This window comes from Pieris brassicae, chromosome 9 (assembly GCF_905147105.1).
Source record: "Pieris brassicae chromosome 9, ilPieBrab1.1, whole genome shotgun sequence".
NCBI classification, from domain to species: domain Eukaryota; kingdom Metazoa; phylum Arthropoda; class Insecta; order Lepidoptera; family Pieridae; genus Pieris; species Pieris brassicae.
This window is the reverse complement of record NC_059673.1, coordinates 6,611,183-6,630,447: the sequence shown is the minus strand read 5'-3', so window position 1 is coordinate 6,630,447 and position 19,265 is coordinate 6,611,183. Positions and strand designations below refer to the sequence as shown.

Genomic DNA, 19,265 nt, shown 5'->3' with positions numbered 1-19,265 from the left:
CCGTAAATAGCAGATCAAATTTTTTATGGTTACCATGGTAACCATTATTTCCCTTACATCGTATCCATGGTAACAAACGTTTTGTAAAGGCCAACCACTTATGTAGTCTCACCTGCAAGTCATGTTTGAAGTGGTAAGTGGCCTTATTGTGGCTGTTTTTAGCGGCTGGTTTGCAGAAGAGCATGGCTTTTTCGTAAAGGAAAATGTGTCTGCGTCGCGGTCGTATACGCAGTCGGAGATCACGTTTGGTCTCAGAAGATACCAGGAAGGACCCTTGCAATAGAAGTTCGCCTTGTTGATTGAGATCAACCTATAAAGATATAAAAAAAATATTTATATTAATAATGGCTCTACAATAGAATGCATTCCTACAACGTGTCATATCATGACCATGCTAGGACTGTGTTATACTAAAATTGTGTTAGACAAAGACATATTCAAAGTGAAGAAAAGTCACGTGATGAAGGATTGTTGGTCTACGAGATTCTGGCGCTGATGAAACCATCCTTGGATGGAAAATTGCAACACTGGTCCGTGGAGGCGGCAAAACGGTTATCGGACGGTGACCGTTCTAAATGTTGCCCGACTAAATTAAGCCTCGTAACGCTTTGATACAAATTATATTTGTATAGGTATCTATTGTATTAAAATTTTATACTAAACTATACTGACCGGTACGCCAGTTATAGCGATCTGGTGCATGGAGTCATTCACGCATTTGAGGACCACCAACATACAATCCAATGCCTGTTGGAGACCAGCACTCATTGACCCACAATCGCTATACCGGAGGAGATCCTGGATTAAAATGATAATCATTATATTGCTTTATTATATATATAATTTACATATTTAATATTAAATGTAACATTAGAGGCCTCAACGTTTCAGTAAATTATGATTTGGACAGGACATCCTATCAAATCCAGTTTGACAGTTAATTCAATTAAAGAAATAAAGAAAAGTATGTATCTGTGCATATGTCTGATAACGAAACAGCAGACAGAACTGCTTTTGTACCACGTTACGTTTACAGATAAATAATTTCTAAAATATATTTAAGGTCGTCTTTTTAAGGTTACTAGATTTATTATCTATGTTCAGACATGCGCCAATTCTATGTAACATCCGATAGTGACTACATAGATCTCTTTTTATCTAAAAACGTTATTATAGATTATAGCTGTCGGTATGAATTAAAAGTTACGGGGCCAAGATAAGTGTTGTACTGTGTGCTGTGTGTTCACTAGTTTTTCGGTCCAGATATCACTGTAAAGAGGCCGGAGAGAAGGAACTATGCGTTAGCAAGTAGCGCATGGGCAAAGCTGGTGTTCTCACGTTTTGGAGGCTAAGACTCACTTTGGGTCGCTGCGCCGGCGCAGTAAGTAAATGTTTTGTCAATAACACTAAGAACTTTTATTATATTTATATTTTTTCTTTACATTTTACTTTATTTATTTTAATTATAGTTACATGCGATTTTGAGGTTTTTTGTTAATTAATTATGCACTTCTTGTACTTTACCCTCAGTAGGTGTTTCTTATTTTTATTGTTGTTAACTTATGTATCCTGCTGTTTTGTTTTTAATATGTATACTTTTATATATGGAAACGTGTAAATAAATAAATAAATAACTTCAAAATGTTAAACGTTAAAGCGTAGAACCGGAAAAAACAAGTATCCGTAAGCATCATTAGAATTAACTTTATCAACTCAAATAGTAGAATATCATCAATATATAGTTGGTCCCTGTACTAAACATGATGAAGTTAAACGCTTTAAAAGATTGGAGACTAAAGTTTATTTTATTAAAAGATGTCCAAATTTCCTCAGTTCCCGTTTATTCCTAACACCAATAAAAGGAATAATATTAACTCACCTTTAGTAAAAGCTGATATTTAGTAATCCTTTGCACTGGTTTGAGCAAATAAGCAGCTAGGGGCAGCTTGTGACCGAGACGTTGTTGGCAAGCCTGAAGAAATAGATGTGTGTCCACCAGTGTCTCTCGAAGCCTTTCTGAACGAGGTATGTTTTGGCAATAATAACTGTATAGGCGGAAGAATGTTTCTCTCTGAAATTTTTAATATGATATGTATGAATATAAGGTAGAAAAGTAGCTTCTACTAATGAAGATATTTTTGGAATAGATCTGGTGCCATATAGACTAATATGGTCTACAAAAGTACATGATAATGATCAAAATCCAGATTTTATTCCTAAAAGCCAGCAACGCATTCGCGAGTTTGAGTTTTCATGGGCGGCGCTATCACTTAACATCAGGTAGGCCTCGCATCTGTTCTATTAAAAAAAAATGTATAAACGAAAAACGTCAACTTTTATTTCTATAATTAGACGTATTCTTTAAAATTAGAACTTACCTTTTCAACAAAACAGAGCGCAACAAGTTCTGTCGCTGAGATAGATTTTTCTAAATCCTTAAGAAATATTTCTTGATGGAATGTGAAGAGTTCGTGAAGGTTTCCAAACAGAACATCTGCCTGTCCCGCTAATCCTGATGGCAGGGCGTGTTGGTTTTCCGCTTTTTCAATTTCATCTTTGTATCCCTGTAACAGACAATAGAAGATTACATACTGTTTCAGTCTCGTTCGATGTCTCGAACGGTTGGTGAGTAAGAGCTTGCCAGAAGGGGCGAATTGGACGCAACGGTTGCGCGTAATACGCCCCTGAGAATCGCGGAGAATTCACCTTTCTGAACAAGCTCTTAGGGTGCATGTGGGTGAATCAAGCGAAATTGTTTTCCTAGTCATATTTCGTTTACAGGTTTCGGAGACGAGGTTCCTAGAAATACATCAAAACTAATGAGGAATGCCATGACTCTGAACTCTACTACATTGTCGCTTAAAAAGCTAAGCTGGCAAAGCTATTCTTGTGTTGGCGTTGTGGTATGATAATCAGGAATCTAGAAGCAAACTCAAGCACGCGCTACAGTTATAAGATATTCTTGTAAATATCACATGTACCGAGTCAAACGAAGATGGGTATTCACTGATGGCATCGCACCACTGTTGTAGACGCTTATCGTAATCTTCATAAATTGCTTCCAAACAATCGCGATGTGTTATTTTTTCACCGTGCTTTTGAAAGATATTTTTAAAATTCTGTAACGTGGATGACCAATGACTGAATGTCTGATTCTTGTTCAGGCTTCGAGATTTTTTGCTATGTTTACTCTCGTACCGTTTGCATTTATGACTATATTTTTGTTTATGATTATTTGACCACATTTCCCGCCTTTTCTTTCGATACGATAATGTTGAATGCAAACTTCGGACGTAGCTCTCTGTGTTGCTCTTCGAACACATTGTTGAACGTTTGGAATGGGAGCCGGTGGAATAATGGTCTATTATAGTATTATTCCATTCTTTCATTATTCTTTTATAATCTTTCATTATATTCATTAAAACATCGTTCGTCGCTTTGCTGCTTTCCATTGTATCTCGTATTTCTGTACAACTGTTTGTTTGTAATTGTGAATCTTTGGTAATTGATGAATCAGTTAAATATTCTGTAGTCGATACGTGGACGTCCTTTTCTTTAAAGCCGTAGATGGGATTTTTTACGATGTTCCCAAAGGAAACAACAGTGGAGTTACTGCTTGCCAAAGACGCCAGTTCAGTGTTGTGTCGTTCAGATACTGTCAAAACATCGGAATCCGGCAAGTAAACAATTTTTTCTTCTGTCTTTAGCGTGTCTTCATAACCAGGTAGTACTTCACCGTAATAAAAGTTTCCAATAAAGGGTAATAGGTACACGGGTTTTAAGTTCTTTTTCTGACTTTTAATTCGATTTGGTGCGGCACTAGGATTTTTCTTCTTTTTATTTTTCGTTTTATCGAAGAGCGCAATTTGATTCGCATAGTCACTGAAGAGAGTCGATTCGGAGGCGGTTCTCGAAAGTTTCTTCTTTCGCTTTGTCGTGCTGTCGTTTTTTCTGTAGTACCATGAGTAGGAAGTGCCAATGCTGAGATCGGCGGAAGACTTGTGAAGGTCGTATTTTCCATGCTTCATATTGCACTAAACAAAAAAACACACGCGACGGAGAGTTAGCATCGAGGTGTACTTTGCGAATGTGCTAAATGTAAAGCGTTGGCGTTCCATTGAGTGGGCCCGCTTCGCCTGAGCGGTTGTCGCGTGCGTGGCTTGTTCATCAGATAAATGGTGAGATGTCAGATGGTCCATAGCGGGCCACTGAGCGTGGCACTACTATGTGAATACAATGGCATATTTAATTTTCAGAGCGCGTAACGCACAAGAGATATCGAGGTGCTTAATGGACCGTATTAGCGGAATTACGAAATAGAGCAGGAAAAAAATCTTACAGTGAGAATTGAGCCCATTTCTTGTACGTAGATTCTCTCAGTCTGTAGAAGTTCCGCAAGAACGTGGCCTCTCCGTGACCGCCGAGCCTCTGAGTCTTCTCCTCCAGAACTTTCTGACCCTCCTGACGTCTCCATCTGTTGATAAGGCAAAAAAATTGTTAGTATAAATTACTTACAAACCTGACTCCGAATTTTTAGGCGGTCCGAGCAACTGAACTATTACCACAACTAGTATTAAAAACAAGTCTTAAGAAAGCGATACAGTTTCACCATTTCTAAACAACAGCCCCAAATATCAATTGACACTGACATATTGAAAATACTCGCACATCGGTGACACAATTCTAAACGGAACTCATAAAGGCATAAATTATAAATAATTTTATTTCGTTGATTAATAATTACTAATAACACATTATATTACATAATTAATGAGTTACATTCTGTTCCATAACAGAAGGAGCAATTAATATATTAATGTAATATTAAAGACAGCTACATATATAGAAAGGACCAAAAGGAACAACCGAAGCGAATGAAGAAGGAAAAGCATGGATAGAGAAGTTTGGAAAAAAACTGTAGGCCTTTATTTATTTTATTTATTAACACTTCGTTGCATATACATAAATATAATACAATTGACATAATTCAATAAAAAGGAGGCCAACTGGCGGCCTTATCGCTTTCGAGCGATCACTTCCAGGCAACCACTGTTAAAAAAAATGAGTGCGTGTACTAGTACACAGTACACTCGTAAGAAGTGAAACTTCTTTAGGACGTGATTTTTTCGAAAAATGATCTATTATTTGCAACTTTACAGAAATTGGTTAAATAAAGTTTAACAAAAGGCTTTTATTATCATAGACATGAATACAAATAATACAATTATTTCATTTACCTTATTGCTACTAAGATTATAACTATATTTATTTTGATTCATTCATTTTAATAGAATAATTACTATCATTGTTATCGTTATTATATATTTTTATTATTAATGGCTTCGAATGTCTTCGAATCAACCGTGATGGGACAAGAAAAAGAAGGCGCGTAACGGAAAAATGTGACGCGTAACCGAAAACGGTGACGGTAATTTTTTTCCAACGCCGATATAGAAGTTTAACTTCAATAAATAAATAAGGTAAGCGTAAGAAGTGTAAAAATAAATAAGATATGTTTTAGTAATTTGACAAAACAAAGCAACTAAAACATATATAAACAGTGAAGAGAACAATAATAAAAAAAGGATACATAAAAATGAATCTGTTCAGTTAGTACGGATGTGATACGTGAAGGGGTTGCGATCAATGTGATCGGGAAGAAGAAAGAAATTTCGGATAACGAGAAACAAGAAAAACAAATAATACAACAAATGGGATTTATTATTATAAAAGCCGTTACATAAAATAAATAATTTTTAAGATAAAAATGCTTTCCGTTATAGCATAAATTATTGTGAAAGTGTTAAGTTTCACCTAAATTTAGTCGGAACAAATGGGCAGAAATTGCATACGGTCAAGTTTAGCTCTAGTAACATTTAATCGTGTACGTTTGCTTGTAATTTCCGTTATCATTCCGCTAACCAGTTTTATACGTTATAGACATGCAATACTTAAAAAGAGATTTGTGTATGTAGGCTGTAAGATCCGAAGGTAATAAAAATATAGATGAAATGTTGTCTATAATCTTGAATGAGAATGACTGAGTGAATGAATCATTTCAGCGCATGCTTCATTTGTTTGTTTCGCCGAGTTAAAGGCACGTCTAGGCTAACCATCATTAAACATGAGATAGAGTTACCTAGTGTTACTAAAATAAAAAACAATTCATATAATAGTACTATTAGATTGTATAGCTTTAATTTTTTTATGAATACTTCCATTTTGTAAATAAATTTAGTTCAACGTTTAAATCTTTATGAATGCGTTTTCCAACAGAAATCTAAAGACCTAGATTCGTGAATGAGTTTTATGAATGAACCCAATTATATATTTTTTTAAATAAATACAACTTACATGAATATGTTGTTCAGAAAAATCCTTAACAATTTTGTATCCTGTTTTCAGAACAACGTTTAATGTATCCATTATTGCACATACATTTATAAAATTACACTAAATTATACATTGCTTTACACTATACGTAACAGAATCAGAACAGGATGCAAGAGCACATGGCGAGTGTTTTAGTAAGAATAAGGAACTGATGGTCGGGATGTAAGGGGCGAGGGAATACGTTGGGTTTGTAAAAAAAGTGGTTGCCTCCACTCGTGTATTGTAAACAGGTCGACATGTTGCTTTACTTGAGTTAGATTTTAATGTTGTCTTTATAGAGCTATTTAAGAATTAAGAAAGTGGCACTTATCAATTATTGTAACATATTAGTGAAGTAATTTATAGGAAAATAATACGTAACTCATGACGCAACGGAAACTGGAAAGACTCCAAGACTTTAAAATCTTTATAAACTCTGGTTTTACATATTTTAGAACAAATATTTCATTGAGTTAATAAACACACAGAAATGTATAATCAAATACAAATAATGTAATTATAAAATTCAAAGTGACTCGAATTTCATTTTATCTTCAACTTAAACAAATAAATATTTTTTAAAAATAATGAATATTAAGTAGAGCAACATATTCGGAGCTTAAAGTTTCAAAGAACGTGCTATGTACGGCTCGTTACAGAACTGCCTGTGTGTGTACTACACTAGTGTTAGTGCACACCTGCCGACTACTGAACAATTATTATTGAAGTGTAGACCAAGCCTTGGAGAGCCTTAAAGAACGTGCCCGCCTGGGGCTATTACAAATTATTGATGCCTTTGATATTAATTGGTATAAATTATTAGTCGTATCTATATATAGTCTATATTTAATCTGCCGGATAAAAATCAACTAAGGATCTATATCTCTTTAAACTTTGTCTATAATTGTTTTTGGTGTGAGTTTTTATTCTGTGGCAGCGAGCGTCGGCTTTCTATAGACAGTTCTAAATTCAAATTTTACTACGACACAATAATCACTATGAATTCTCTTTGCGCCATCATTGAGTGATTTTGTCTGCACGTAATATTTTTGAATCTGAACACAGAAGTGCGAATGTCCGTTACTTCATACATATAATAATGAAAGGGATGTTTCAAGGAATCGCCTATTGAACAACGAAAAGCATTGATCTCGACTGTCAAATGTTATTGTTTATTTTTTGTATCTTGGCACAGCTGTAGCCGATTTTCGTTTGGAGCACATGTAATGCAGCACGTGCTTTGAACTTGGTGGGAATATAGATTATCATACTTAAGAATATAACATTACAACGAGAGAAATTTATGGGGTTATTGGACTGGATTTTATAATTTATTAAGTAAGATTCTTATTTGTTAAACTAATAGAATAATAATTTGGAGGACCGTAAAGCTAATGGACATTTCTCATAGTTTTTATATTGATAACATACATTAATGCTCATAATGGAATTTATAAGAGTAAAATGATTTGATAGCACAACGGGCGGTATGATTTGGTACCTGGAGTCTTCCTGTGCCTCTTAATTAGTGAACCTTTTTATCACATATGAAACAAATACTCACATGTCAAATTAGGTCGATATAATCTGTGCTAGATTTCGGTACTTATGTTACACACGTATCCCCATAGACATTCGATGATCTTCTGAAGAGTACTCGAATAGTACTTCTTCAGATCCAGCTACTAACAGTAAGGGGAGAATTGGCAACCTTTTTCGATTTAACCTCTTCAAAAATATATGCATAAAGTATAATCCATAGACTATTAGGAGGCTATTATTATGTTCATTTCTATATTTATAAACTTCGACAACTATTGAATTTAGTTCAAGATCTAAATAAAATCATTCGTGTAAAAAATCCCTGACCTTAGACGTTTTGTGAACTTGAACTGATCGTCCTTATAGCGGACATCCTCAATTACTTTCATGTGAGAATTTTATAGCTTTATATTGCCTGGCGTGTTTTATATAACTCCTATCAAAGCGTGGATATAAAGAAAGATATGTAATAAGACATTATATTTAAAAGAATTGTAGTAATGTTATAATGCGCGATTGGACGCGGATATACATATGTATAACTCCTATGAGAGGTATTAGAAATAATAGGAAAGCGTATTGCTATTAGTTTTTCAAGGCAAACAAGGGGCTGGAGATTCTAGTGATAGCCTGGACACACTGCAGGAAGGCTCACGAGGGCGTTGCTGGCTCGTATTTTGAAAGACATTAATCTACTTGGTTCGGAAATACTTCCTATGTGAAAATGTGACTTGTATCTAAGTTTTAATTAAGAAAATTTGGAACGGGAATACTTGACCACAAAATACAAGAAACATAGATAAAAATATACAAATATAAGTCGCAGCCAACTAGCTTAGTTAGTCGTTTCATCAACAGCCTAGACTAAACAGCGGCTTTTATCTAGCGACCTGAAAGATATTCAGCCAGTTGAGTAAACAGCTAGGCAAATGACTTAGATCGATGACGTTACATTACTTGCCAAGACTGTTGACCGTTAATTTTAAATTCGTTCCACTTTCTGCCACCTAGCGGCTAGCGTCAAAACTCAATATGGCTTCCGGAAACCAGAACTTTGATGGTGTTTTCCAAAGTTTAATGAAAGACTACAAGTACAATGGAGTACTCGAGCAAATAATTAAAAAAAAATATTTTTGTCTGTCAAAATATGTCAGATGTTTCATTTGTTTTATTTCAGTCGCATGGTCACTCTATCGTTCGAATAGGCTAAGCATTACCCGCCAGTTATTTAAATGTTCTAACAAACGCTACGGCACAACATCATTCAGGTATCTAGTTAAACGGCGCTGTTTAGTTAAAAAGCTAGTCTGTTAATGCATGGTCACTCTATCGTACGAATAGCGTAACTTAACCAGCCAGTTAATAAAATGTTCTAACAAACGCTACGGCACAATATCATTCAGGTAGCTACTTAAACGGCGCTGTTTAGTTAAAAAGCTTGTTATTGAACGGTTACTGCGACGTATACATAACATATAAATTCAACACAACCTTATAAAGAAATCAATCTTTACAAATAAGATAAGTTTTTACGGCTTCTATAGTTTCTAGGGATAATCGTTATTTAAAAAGTTCAAAAGTCGAATCGATATTCGTAACCAAGGAAGTAAAGGCACATTTATCAAGTGAAACTTTTTCTTAATTTTGTAGCAACCTGTTTGACGATGTCATAAATATAAATGAAGTCATTGGGCACGCAACGCACGCACTTTTCTTTCCGCGCCATGTTCCCTGTGTGTCGAATTAATTTTTAGTATAAAAGTTTCGTCTGATATACATTCCGCTATTGTTCGTCGCATAATGTCCTAATTAAAATATTTTATTTAAGACAAAATCACCTATAGTCGTATACACTCACAAACACTGTCAAATATTTTATGGAAAATGTGTTTATTGTTTTCGTGGGAGTTTCCAAAACTTAACGGAAGTAAAATCTCGAATGTTCATGTTGTAAACTATGCCGAATATGTGCAAGACGAAAGACGATATTCATACAATTTTAAAGAACAGTTTGTTTTCAATACCCAGGTTCAAATTCCAAATAATCATAATAATAGGTAACATTTGTGACCTCAGTTCTAGTATTAAGAACCTTTGAGATTTCAAATATTCGGTACGGTATCCTCAGTTGCAATGGTTATTTATGAATTATCTGTTGATTCGTTTTCACCCAAACAAAGGCATTTGAATTTGGATTAGAGTAAAGGATGAAACCGTGATAAAAATTTGTGCGACAAACAAGGACGCCCACATCCGGGAACTTCGCCCTACAAATCTTAAGTGCACTTCCCGATTTAATTATCTTCAAGGGAACATAACATCCGCTATTTAATTACAAAAAATCTAATATCATTGTTGATGCAATTTAATTAATTAGATAATTTATACATTTAAAAATAATTCAAGCATACACTATACATTAGCTAATGTATAGCTTTCTAAGCTGTTTCTGAACTTGTTTATGGTATGTCCTAATTAAAACCTGTGATTCCCCTTCCCTGGTGCAGACTATATAATGAGCACAGCGCAATACAGTACAACTATACAGGGCGTCCCAAGGTACCTTAAATATCGGAGATAAGGTATTTTACTGAAAGACGACTTTATGTTATTTTTAAAAGTTAGTAATTCTGCATTCAAAGACGTTCTAAAAATTATTTTTTTCGTTTGACAATCGAACCGACTTAAATGTAAAAAACCACCTCTACTTATTTTTATTTATTAACACTTCGTTACATTACAATATAAAAATTGAACATAATTAAATCAAAAGGAGGGCAACAGGCGGCCTTATCGCTTTCGAGCAATCTCTTCCAGGCAACCACTGTGAGTAAAGAAAACAAAATGTATTAAATTACATGTTTACTACTACCGAAATAAAACAAAGCAATCTACGCCTACTATTATGATGCCCATCGAAAGAATGGCAAAAAATGAACTCTCTCTTAAGTTACATAGTATTTTAATTAAATTAAAAACATACATGAAACTGCCGTAATCAATTAAGTGGGTATTTAATTGTAAATTAATTAAATAAATGCTCAAAATGTGATCCCTCATGTTTTACGCAAATCGCCAATCATTTAATAAGTTCACTGCCTGTTGATTTTCTTATAATCTTCTGTGAATACTCGATATGATTTGGCACAATTCTGTTTGTAACTCGCCCACTTTCTTTCTTTTGGGGGATACGTGCTATTCTAAGGCACTTTCCTTTCATGTCCCATAACTTTGGGACGCCCTGTTTCTTTGCATATTACTTTGCACAATTTCATCAAACAATATGTCAATAGACTTATATCTTAATAATTTTATAAAAACTAAAAGGAAAAATAACTAGCAGTTAAGTTAGGATATGTTCATAAATGGCTAACAGATTTTGTAAATAAATTTAGCCTTTGCTACTCAGAAATAACGTATTCAACGGTGTTTTTTTTTCAATAGTCTCTTTGTTTTAAGGTTTATTTAAAAACTTTCTAGGTCTGGGCCTCAGATTTCTGTATCTGTTTGACGAATTTTTCTGTTTAACGAATATTTAAATGATTCTAATCCTTGGGATTGATATGCTCCAGTTCAAACAATTTGTATGACTCAAAGCTTATCGATTAAAAAGAGTGGCGGAGAGTTTCATGCCCGCTCTACGTCTTTTACTTGAATTAATGTAAGGTATTTTATTGGCGTTCATAGGTTTACCCCCCCCCCTGTTTTATCAGCATCCTGTGCCTGACACACGCCATAGACACTTTAGATCTTAAGGCAAGCCCGGTTCCTTACGATATTTTCCTTCAGAATTCGAGCGAATGTTTAACGCTGAAGCCACTAGGCGAACACTACAGTTACGGATTATTAGGCTTATATATAGCATGGCATCGCGTCACAATATACTGACATTTCTCACGACTTACTGTTAATATCTGTGTGATTACGCGAACTGTGAACTAAACAATGTCGTAAAGTCGTAAAGCAAAAACATACAACAGTTGCGTAACTGATTTGAACCGGGACTCTCCGTTAATCCACCCGTTACTGTAATATGGAACCTATATACACTTTGCGCAAATTATAAGGCAAGTAAATCAATTATAGTACGGTACTGAGAAATACATTAACATTTAACATTTATTTCCAACAAAAACACACACACAGAACCACATAAAATAACAATAATCAAAAAGAAAATTAAATAAAAAATAATAATATAGAGAATGACATTTTTTTAAAAGAAAAAGGTTTAATTGTATAATTGTAATTGGCCCTAAGTCAGCATTATGCTGAGGAGCAGAGTTGCTACACAGCGCTGGTCATTCTGCCAGAGACCACAGCAGCTAGTTTGCACCATACTCAGTAGAAACAAATAATAATAATAATAGTAAAAGTTAGCAGTGTAAGCAAATAAGAATTTTTTTTTTAAATAAAATACGAAATATATGATTTGAGAGTGTCATTTGATAAAACTTCTCTTCGCGGCTAATAAGCGATTTACACCAATACTATTTAGTATCTATTAAAATGCGTTTAAGGTTAAAAGAACGGAGGGTTTAATAATTAATTGGAAATCATATTATTCCCGGATTATATATTGGTATTAATATATTAAACTAGCTGACCCGACAGACGTTGTCCTGCATGATATTTCAAGCGATTAGGATATAAACAAAGTATGAAAGTACCGACTCCAGCGTCATCTACCGGTCTGATTTGCGAATCTAAACCATGCAGGGCGCCACTCAAACGCATACTAAAAATTAATCCAATTCGGTCCAGCCGTTTAAAGGGAGGTCAGTGCCATATACACGTACCTACAGTAGAATTATATAAACTAAGGGCGCACTATGACTTGTATGTATATACGATTTTGACAGCGAAGAAAACTTGCGAACTCTCGAATCTCTATCGGAGGTTCATTGAAGCTTGTTTATATGAGCAGTTTTATGACTATAACATAAATAGCATGGCAGTAGGAATCTGCTGCGAGTGGTCATTTAATAGCTGTAAACAGTTTTTATTACCAACCAGTGGTTTCAGCTAAGTTGTGGTTACTTTACACGGTGTTTATGTTGCAAAATAAACTTATGAGTTGTGGGAATCTAAATTGCCTTTAGAAATAATTTGTAATTCTACCTGATACTTGATTATAAAAAAGCTAATAAAGACTGCATTAAGGCAGTATCTGCCATGCACCAGCACTATGTGGAACCAGCTGCCTACTGCTGCTTTGCGAATCAATTCGATTTAGGGTCCTTCAAGAAAAATGCATACCAATTCTTAAAAGACTATTCTGGCAATTTTTCCATGGGCAAGATTGCAAATCTTATTTCAGTAGACAAAATATGATTTGTTATTAGATTTCTTTAGACGTATGTCTTTAAATATTGCATTATTAAAATAATATTAATATTTTTGCTGACATATGAATCTGTCAAAGATAAAAGTGGAGTATTTTTTGTATAAACAAAAAATACTACAAACTTAAATCAATATTGATTTCTTGACCTATTGCCCCTAAAGGAGTTATGTAACTTTACTTTATCTATGAGATGTTTAGCAAAATTATTAAGCAAAGCAATTAATTTTCTTAATAGCCGCTGTGACATACATAAAACAAACATCGTAAATTTCGCGTTCATCGCTAACAAATATATAGGTTAGTTACATCACAATTCACACAGAAACTTACAGAAGCCAACTTCCACGATATTTCTTCTAGCACTTGGACCCATTGCATTTGGTAACTGACTCTGTCCCTTTGTTCCTTGGACCTCTTCCATAGATGCTTCGCTTTCTTCTCTTCTTCACTTCTTAATACAACTTCATCGGATTCTATCGATCTCCATGTTCCGGACATATCACAATTTGATTCGTTCTCCGCGTTTTCGACCATTTTTAATCACTTGTGCATAAAATTTATAACAATAAAGAAACGCGGTCACTTTACCAGGTCGGATTGTTCTTCCGGGCGTTTGTTTATTTATTTTTGCGGAATTTGTTTTGTGTTATGTAAACTTTGTTTCGTAATATTAATTGGAACCTTAAAGATTTGTGCCATTAGTAATGGTAATTATATTTGAATGTAAAAGTTATTCATTGTATTATTTAATTCGTATAACCTCCGGCCACGGCAAATATACATTAATTTAGACTTGAACTAGATTTTATTGTATAAGCTAAACTTATTATTTTTATTTCGTTCAAGTAGAAGAAACGAACGAGATTTTGTAAGAATCTCGATTTAGCGAAAACCGATTACGGGCATAGCGAGGCGTGGAATATTTAATTACTTTGACCTGAATGGCAACAGAAACCATCATATACGTTTATCACAAAACTTGTGCAGAAATTTAGCTACCATGGTAAGTTATGAACTTCCAAACGAATGCTTCTGTAGTCTAAGCAAAAAAATACATATCTCGCTAGAATTGAGTTTCAGGAGAAATGTATTAAAATATAATCCATTTATAATAAGTTAACTGTTATCAAATTAACGTTCAGTCAACAGTATTTTAGATTAGTCTTGTAATAATGCAAATGCTTAAGTTATTTAAAACGGGGTTCAGTAATATTGTCACAGATTTATAGAAAAGAAAGGCTATCTCTATAGATTCTAATACAACTGAAAGCTGTATAGAGGTAGCCTTAGCCTAGGTAGTTTAATAAAATAAAAGTAACAGGAATTATTTATATAAATAAACATTAATCGCAAAATATGTTGCTAAGCGCAAAACTTATGACCGCTGGACTGTTCGAGTATTTCTTTATTTATTCCTTGTTCTCTTGAGCAGTGTTGGCCTAGTGGCTTCAGTGTGCGACTCTCAGCCTTGAGGTCGTAGGTTCGATCCCTGGCTGTGCACCAACGGACTTTCAATGTGCGCATAAAATATTCGCTATTAGAAAATATCGTGAGGTGAAACCGGGTTGCCTTAGACCCAAAAAGTCGACGGCGCACTTCAACCACAAGAAACAAAAACTAACAGCACTTTTTGAACGGATAATAGCTTTAATCCGCTCAAAAAGTGTTTTTCTTAATGTGTAAAAGCTATTTTAACAAAAGACAATACTATGTAAAAACGAACAGTTTCTATGGTAATGAATATGATAGCATAGAAAAATGTTCCATATGTTGGTATTTAGCTACTAAAAACATATTTTATACTAAGGCGTAACAAAGTTCGCGGGATTAGTTTTATATATAAATACTGCCAAACCTTTTGACGCGACATATTTTATAGACTATCTTACCGACATAAGTCACATCAACGTTAGATCCAATTCATTCACATTGTTACAGTAATTATCACCATACAGGATTACATCAGAGCGTGGGAGGATTCTTGAACTCTGACCCATCTTCCTACTTTTGTACAATATCTTCCGAAGTTAATATGTAACATGTTATATAAAAACGCGGGATTTATAATTAACAAACCGTTCCGGCTGTCTGCGACTCTACGATATATTGGACGTCAAATATTTGTACAAAAATTAGAATAACTTTTATTGTATCAATTTAAAAATTAGGAATTATCGTCTATGTGCTTATAAGCATCACTATTATTTTTTATGAAAAAACATCATACACACACATAGCACATATATACTAACATTTATTACATATTTTACAAGGCGAGGGCGTTAATGGTATTATTTTTCTTGTTCGTGTAATGGTGCCTACCCAAATATATAAAGTAATACTTTAATATATACATATATTATATGCTTTAGCTTTACTGAATATTAATGAAAGACAACGGGAGCTGCAACTGATATTTAAACACAAATGACGTGTGTCAAGGCAGAGAGAAAAAATTAAAAAGAATCGAGTAAAACCGTTTTACAAACCAATTAAAGATCGATAAGGACTCAAGCGGATTATCTGTCATGTGATAGCTAGGATTTGTAGTCAGACGAGAATTTAATTTTGTAATCCAATTCCAAGGTATGTGAGAATTGGATGAAGAATTTAATAATACTAATAAAGTTTAAGGCACATTAACGAAACTAATAAATCAATGGCACTACAACCTTTTTAGGTCTGGGCCTGAGATATCTGTATCTGCTTCATGCTTCACTCCGTCGACTTTTTGGGTCTAAGCCAAGCCAGTTTCCTCACCATGTTTTCCTTCACCGTTCGAGGGAATGTTAAATGCGCACATAGAAAGAAAGTCATTGGTGCACAGCCGGGGATCGAACCTACGACCTCAGGTAAGAGAGTCGTGCGCTGAATCCACTGCTCAGTTCTACAGAACATCAAACTTAAATTTTCAAAAGTTGTCAAACAATTTTTCTGTATGATTTTGACACATTTCATAGCTCTCACATGACTAGAAAATAGAATATGGAACTTAAATATCTAAACCTAACATTTGTTTATAATTATAACATTCAACTAAATAGTATATTAGTACGAATACATGTTATTATTATTAACAATCGCTTTTATTATGGCACACACAGGACGAGACTATCCTACGTACCTACAAAAGTAGGTTACCACGTTGGGAAGTTGACGAATTGTCAAGCTTCAAGTGGAAAGTCCGACAAAAAGTGGTTCGACCCACTCTACTACCCTATGCCCCAAGTGTGTCATGACGCTCCGTTATTACCCCGCATGGGTATTAAATACACATTAATGATGTCCTGTTATGTCGTACACTTCTTAAACTATTAAATTGTTTCATAGAGAATTCGGTAACAAAAGTTTGTGATACAGATATAAATATTCCGTATTGTTCATTTGTTTTATTTTTTGATCAAAAAAATATATTGACAATATTTTTTTTTATTCAAAGGAAGTACTAAGGTCCCTGATTTTATGTAGCTGTCTTATTAGAACCATAGTTGACAAATTGAATATAACAAAATCAGTATTTTGTCCCACTTTTAAAACCGGGTAAGATGTCGAGACGTAGCGCCTAGTACGACGAGTTAAAAACGTATCAGATTTTTTCGCGAGTTTCCGGTCCGTTCTAAACCGTATATGTATAATGTAGTGAGGACTCAGTTTCCGCACTTACACGCCCATTTGTCCGTTGTGCGTAAAGTACTGGCTAATTAAGCCAGCCGAACTCCTTCCAGAGTCGTTCTGAATATAATAAATTTTATAAAAATGAGTCAGATATTTCCTAATACAAAATCAGACTTCTAAAGACGAATATGGAATCGGAGAAAGTAGTTATTCCATGTGTGGAAACAATATTAAAGGCGGCAATAGTTTTGTGTATAAATACGTTTATATAAGATAACGTGATATTGAAAACAAATGATTTACGAAGTTCTTTTGTTTATAACGAAGTTTCTGTTTTTTGTCATAATTTATACATACAAAAGTTTCGTAAATTCTCTCTTTATTACATTTTATCTAATTATACAGCTTTTATTTATTGTATATAGAAAAACATACGCGAACTACAAGCTCTTTGCATTGTCCAAATATTTGCCCGCTTAAAGATAAAACGTTTAGTTTCAACAACTTTTAGTAATAAGGAGAAATTCTAAATTCTAAAAAAATGTTACCAATTTATTTTCATTACAATAATTATACAGGAAATACCTACACATGTTAGAAAGTTACTTGTGAACATTACGATTACACAGTTCACGGTAGCAAATTATGTGTTTTAAACTGAAATTATCTAATTGCAACAAAAACTAGTACAACCATATTTCTGGACGATTACAAACTAAAACCAATGATGTTGATGGAAAACGTCTTGAGGAAACCGGCATTTCTTAGACTGTTTGATTGCCAACAAACCTATAATTTAAGTAACTTAAGTAAATAATTCAATTTTTAATAATAAAACTATGTATGTACCACAAAAAAGGTTAAGAAAAACTGCATTAGACCCTTAATCGGCGGCATGTGGCTGAGGGCTCCCCCGTGGTTTACTTTTAGCCACATTAAATATACTTTGTATTAAACAGCAGAATGATAACGAAATAGATATAAAAAAATTAATCAACGACATAAAGACAAAAAAACTATATCTCAATCTATATAGTGATTATATTAGTGTGTAAAAATTTGTAACGTTACACACACAACATAATTTTGACTTAAAAAACAAAAGACAACATTTTGACAAATGACAACTTTCTCTCAGCACAAAACATTATGTGACGTCGTCGTATACTTTTCTCCGTTTCATTAACATAAACGAGTATACATGTAGATTAGGACTGTTATGTAATATGCAAGCTGATGAGAGCGGTGCCTAATCTTTATGTATCTTTTTACCATAAGTATACAGATTTATATAACAGTGGAAGGTCTAATCATAGTTGCTGCTTACGACAAAAATGCCGAATATGCCGATGACAGATAGCGTTTAAAGAACAATACCAAGACATGAACAAACAACATTTTAATAATCTTACTAAGTAATAATAATTAAGCGCTGAGTCTTAACTGGCGGTGATAATGATACTTTTCTTTATATGCCTAAACAGTCAGGAAAAAAACAAAAATTACAAAAGTAACAGATGATCTGAGGCCAGATTCGGGCTTTATTTTATATATCTCTATGTCTATATTGCGGACCAAATTGATACTGTACAGTTCTTAACTGTTTCTAGTTTTTGTTAGTATATATTATTTGTTTAAATTTAATGTTAATAAAAAAATAGCCTAAATTCGAATATCATAATTACATTAAGATTATATTATTTTATATAATACGTACACGTGTGAGAAGGCCTTCTCCAAATTATTCCATTTATGTCTCATCTTCACGAATATTTTGCAATCTTTCCTGGCTAGCTCTTTTATTTCATATTTAATATAATATAAATAAATAAAGACTGCCACTGAATTATTGTAATATCAGTTTAGCAAACACAAAACGCCGCAGACAGCACTAAAATTTATAAGTTTTACGATTAATATTTCATTAAAACCGGAGAGATCATTGTGCTTTTGTCCCTAACATACTGTTTACCACTAAGTGGATATTTAATGGGGCCAAAAGTGTAAACCACGTGGGAGACGCAAGCCAGACAACCCATTGTTGTGGTGAAATTGCTCTACCATTAATTCGATTTCTTAACACGTTAGAAACTATGTAAACAATTGAATATCTAAAAGATATGAAGTGTTGATACATCTGTCAAAACTAATATAATTCACGAAGTTCTTATATTAAAATACGAGTTGTTTCTTATTGCTCTGTGCTTGTTGATAACTTAGTGATGGCGGAGTACCTTACGAGTTCTCTATCATATATAAATACGAATGTTAATTAATTAATATCTGGGTTATTTATGTTTCTGATTAGGTATATTTTAAAGCGTTTTGAGTATATTTTTGTTGCTTTAATGTGTGTTTCCTTCCTTGTTTGTAAGTTGTATGACGTATG

General features: G+C 33.9%; 1 protein-coding gene across 7 annotated transcripts in view; it reads right to left on the bottom strand.

Annotated features, from left to right (window-relative positions):
* The window catches only part of LOC123714464 (guanine nucleotide exchange factor DBS-like), a 91,167-nt gene that overhangs the window by 6,879 nt on the left and 65,023 nt on the right, over positions 1-19,265 (bottom strand). For all 7 annotated transcript variants that reach the window (XR_006754311.1, XM_045668713.1, XM_045668717.1 and 4 more), the window contains exons 12-16: positions 4,340-4,474; positions 2,379-2,564; positions 1,880-2,071; positions 673-798; positions 113-310 (exon numbers count right to left, since the gene is read on the bottom strand). Coding sequence is in view for 6 of the 7 variants with exons in the window: in XM_045668713.1 (XP_045524669.1) it covers positions 113-310; positions 673-798; positions 1,880-2,071; positions 2,379-2,564; positions 4,340-4,474 (837 nt within the window). In the remaining variant the exon portion in view is untranslated. The remainder of the gene's footprint in view (positions 1-112; positions 311-672; positions 799-1,879; positions 2,072-2,378; positions 2,565-4,339; positions 4,475-19,265) is intronic.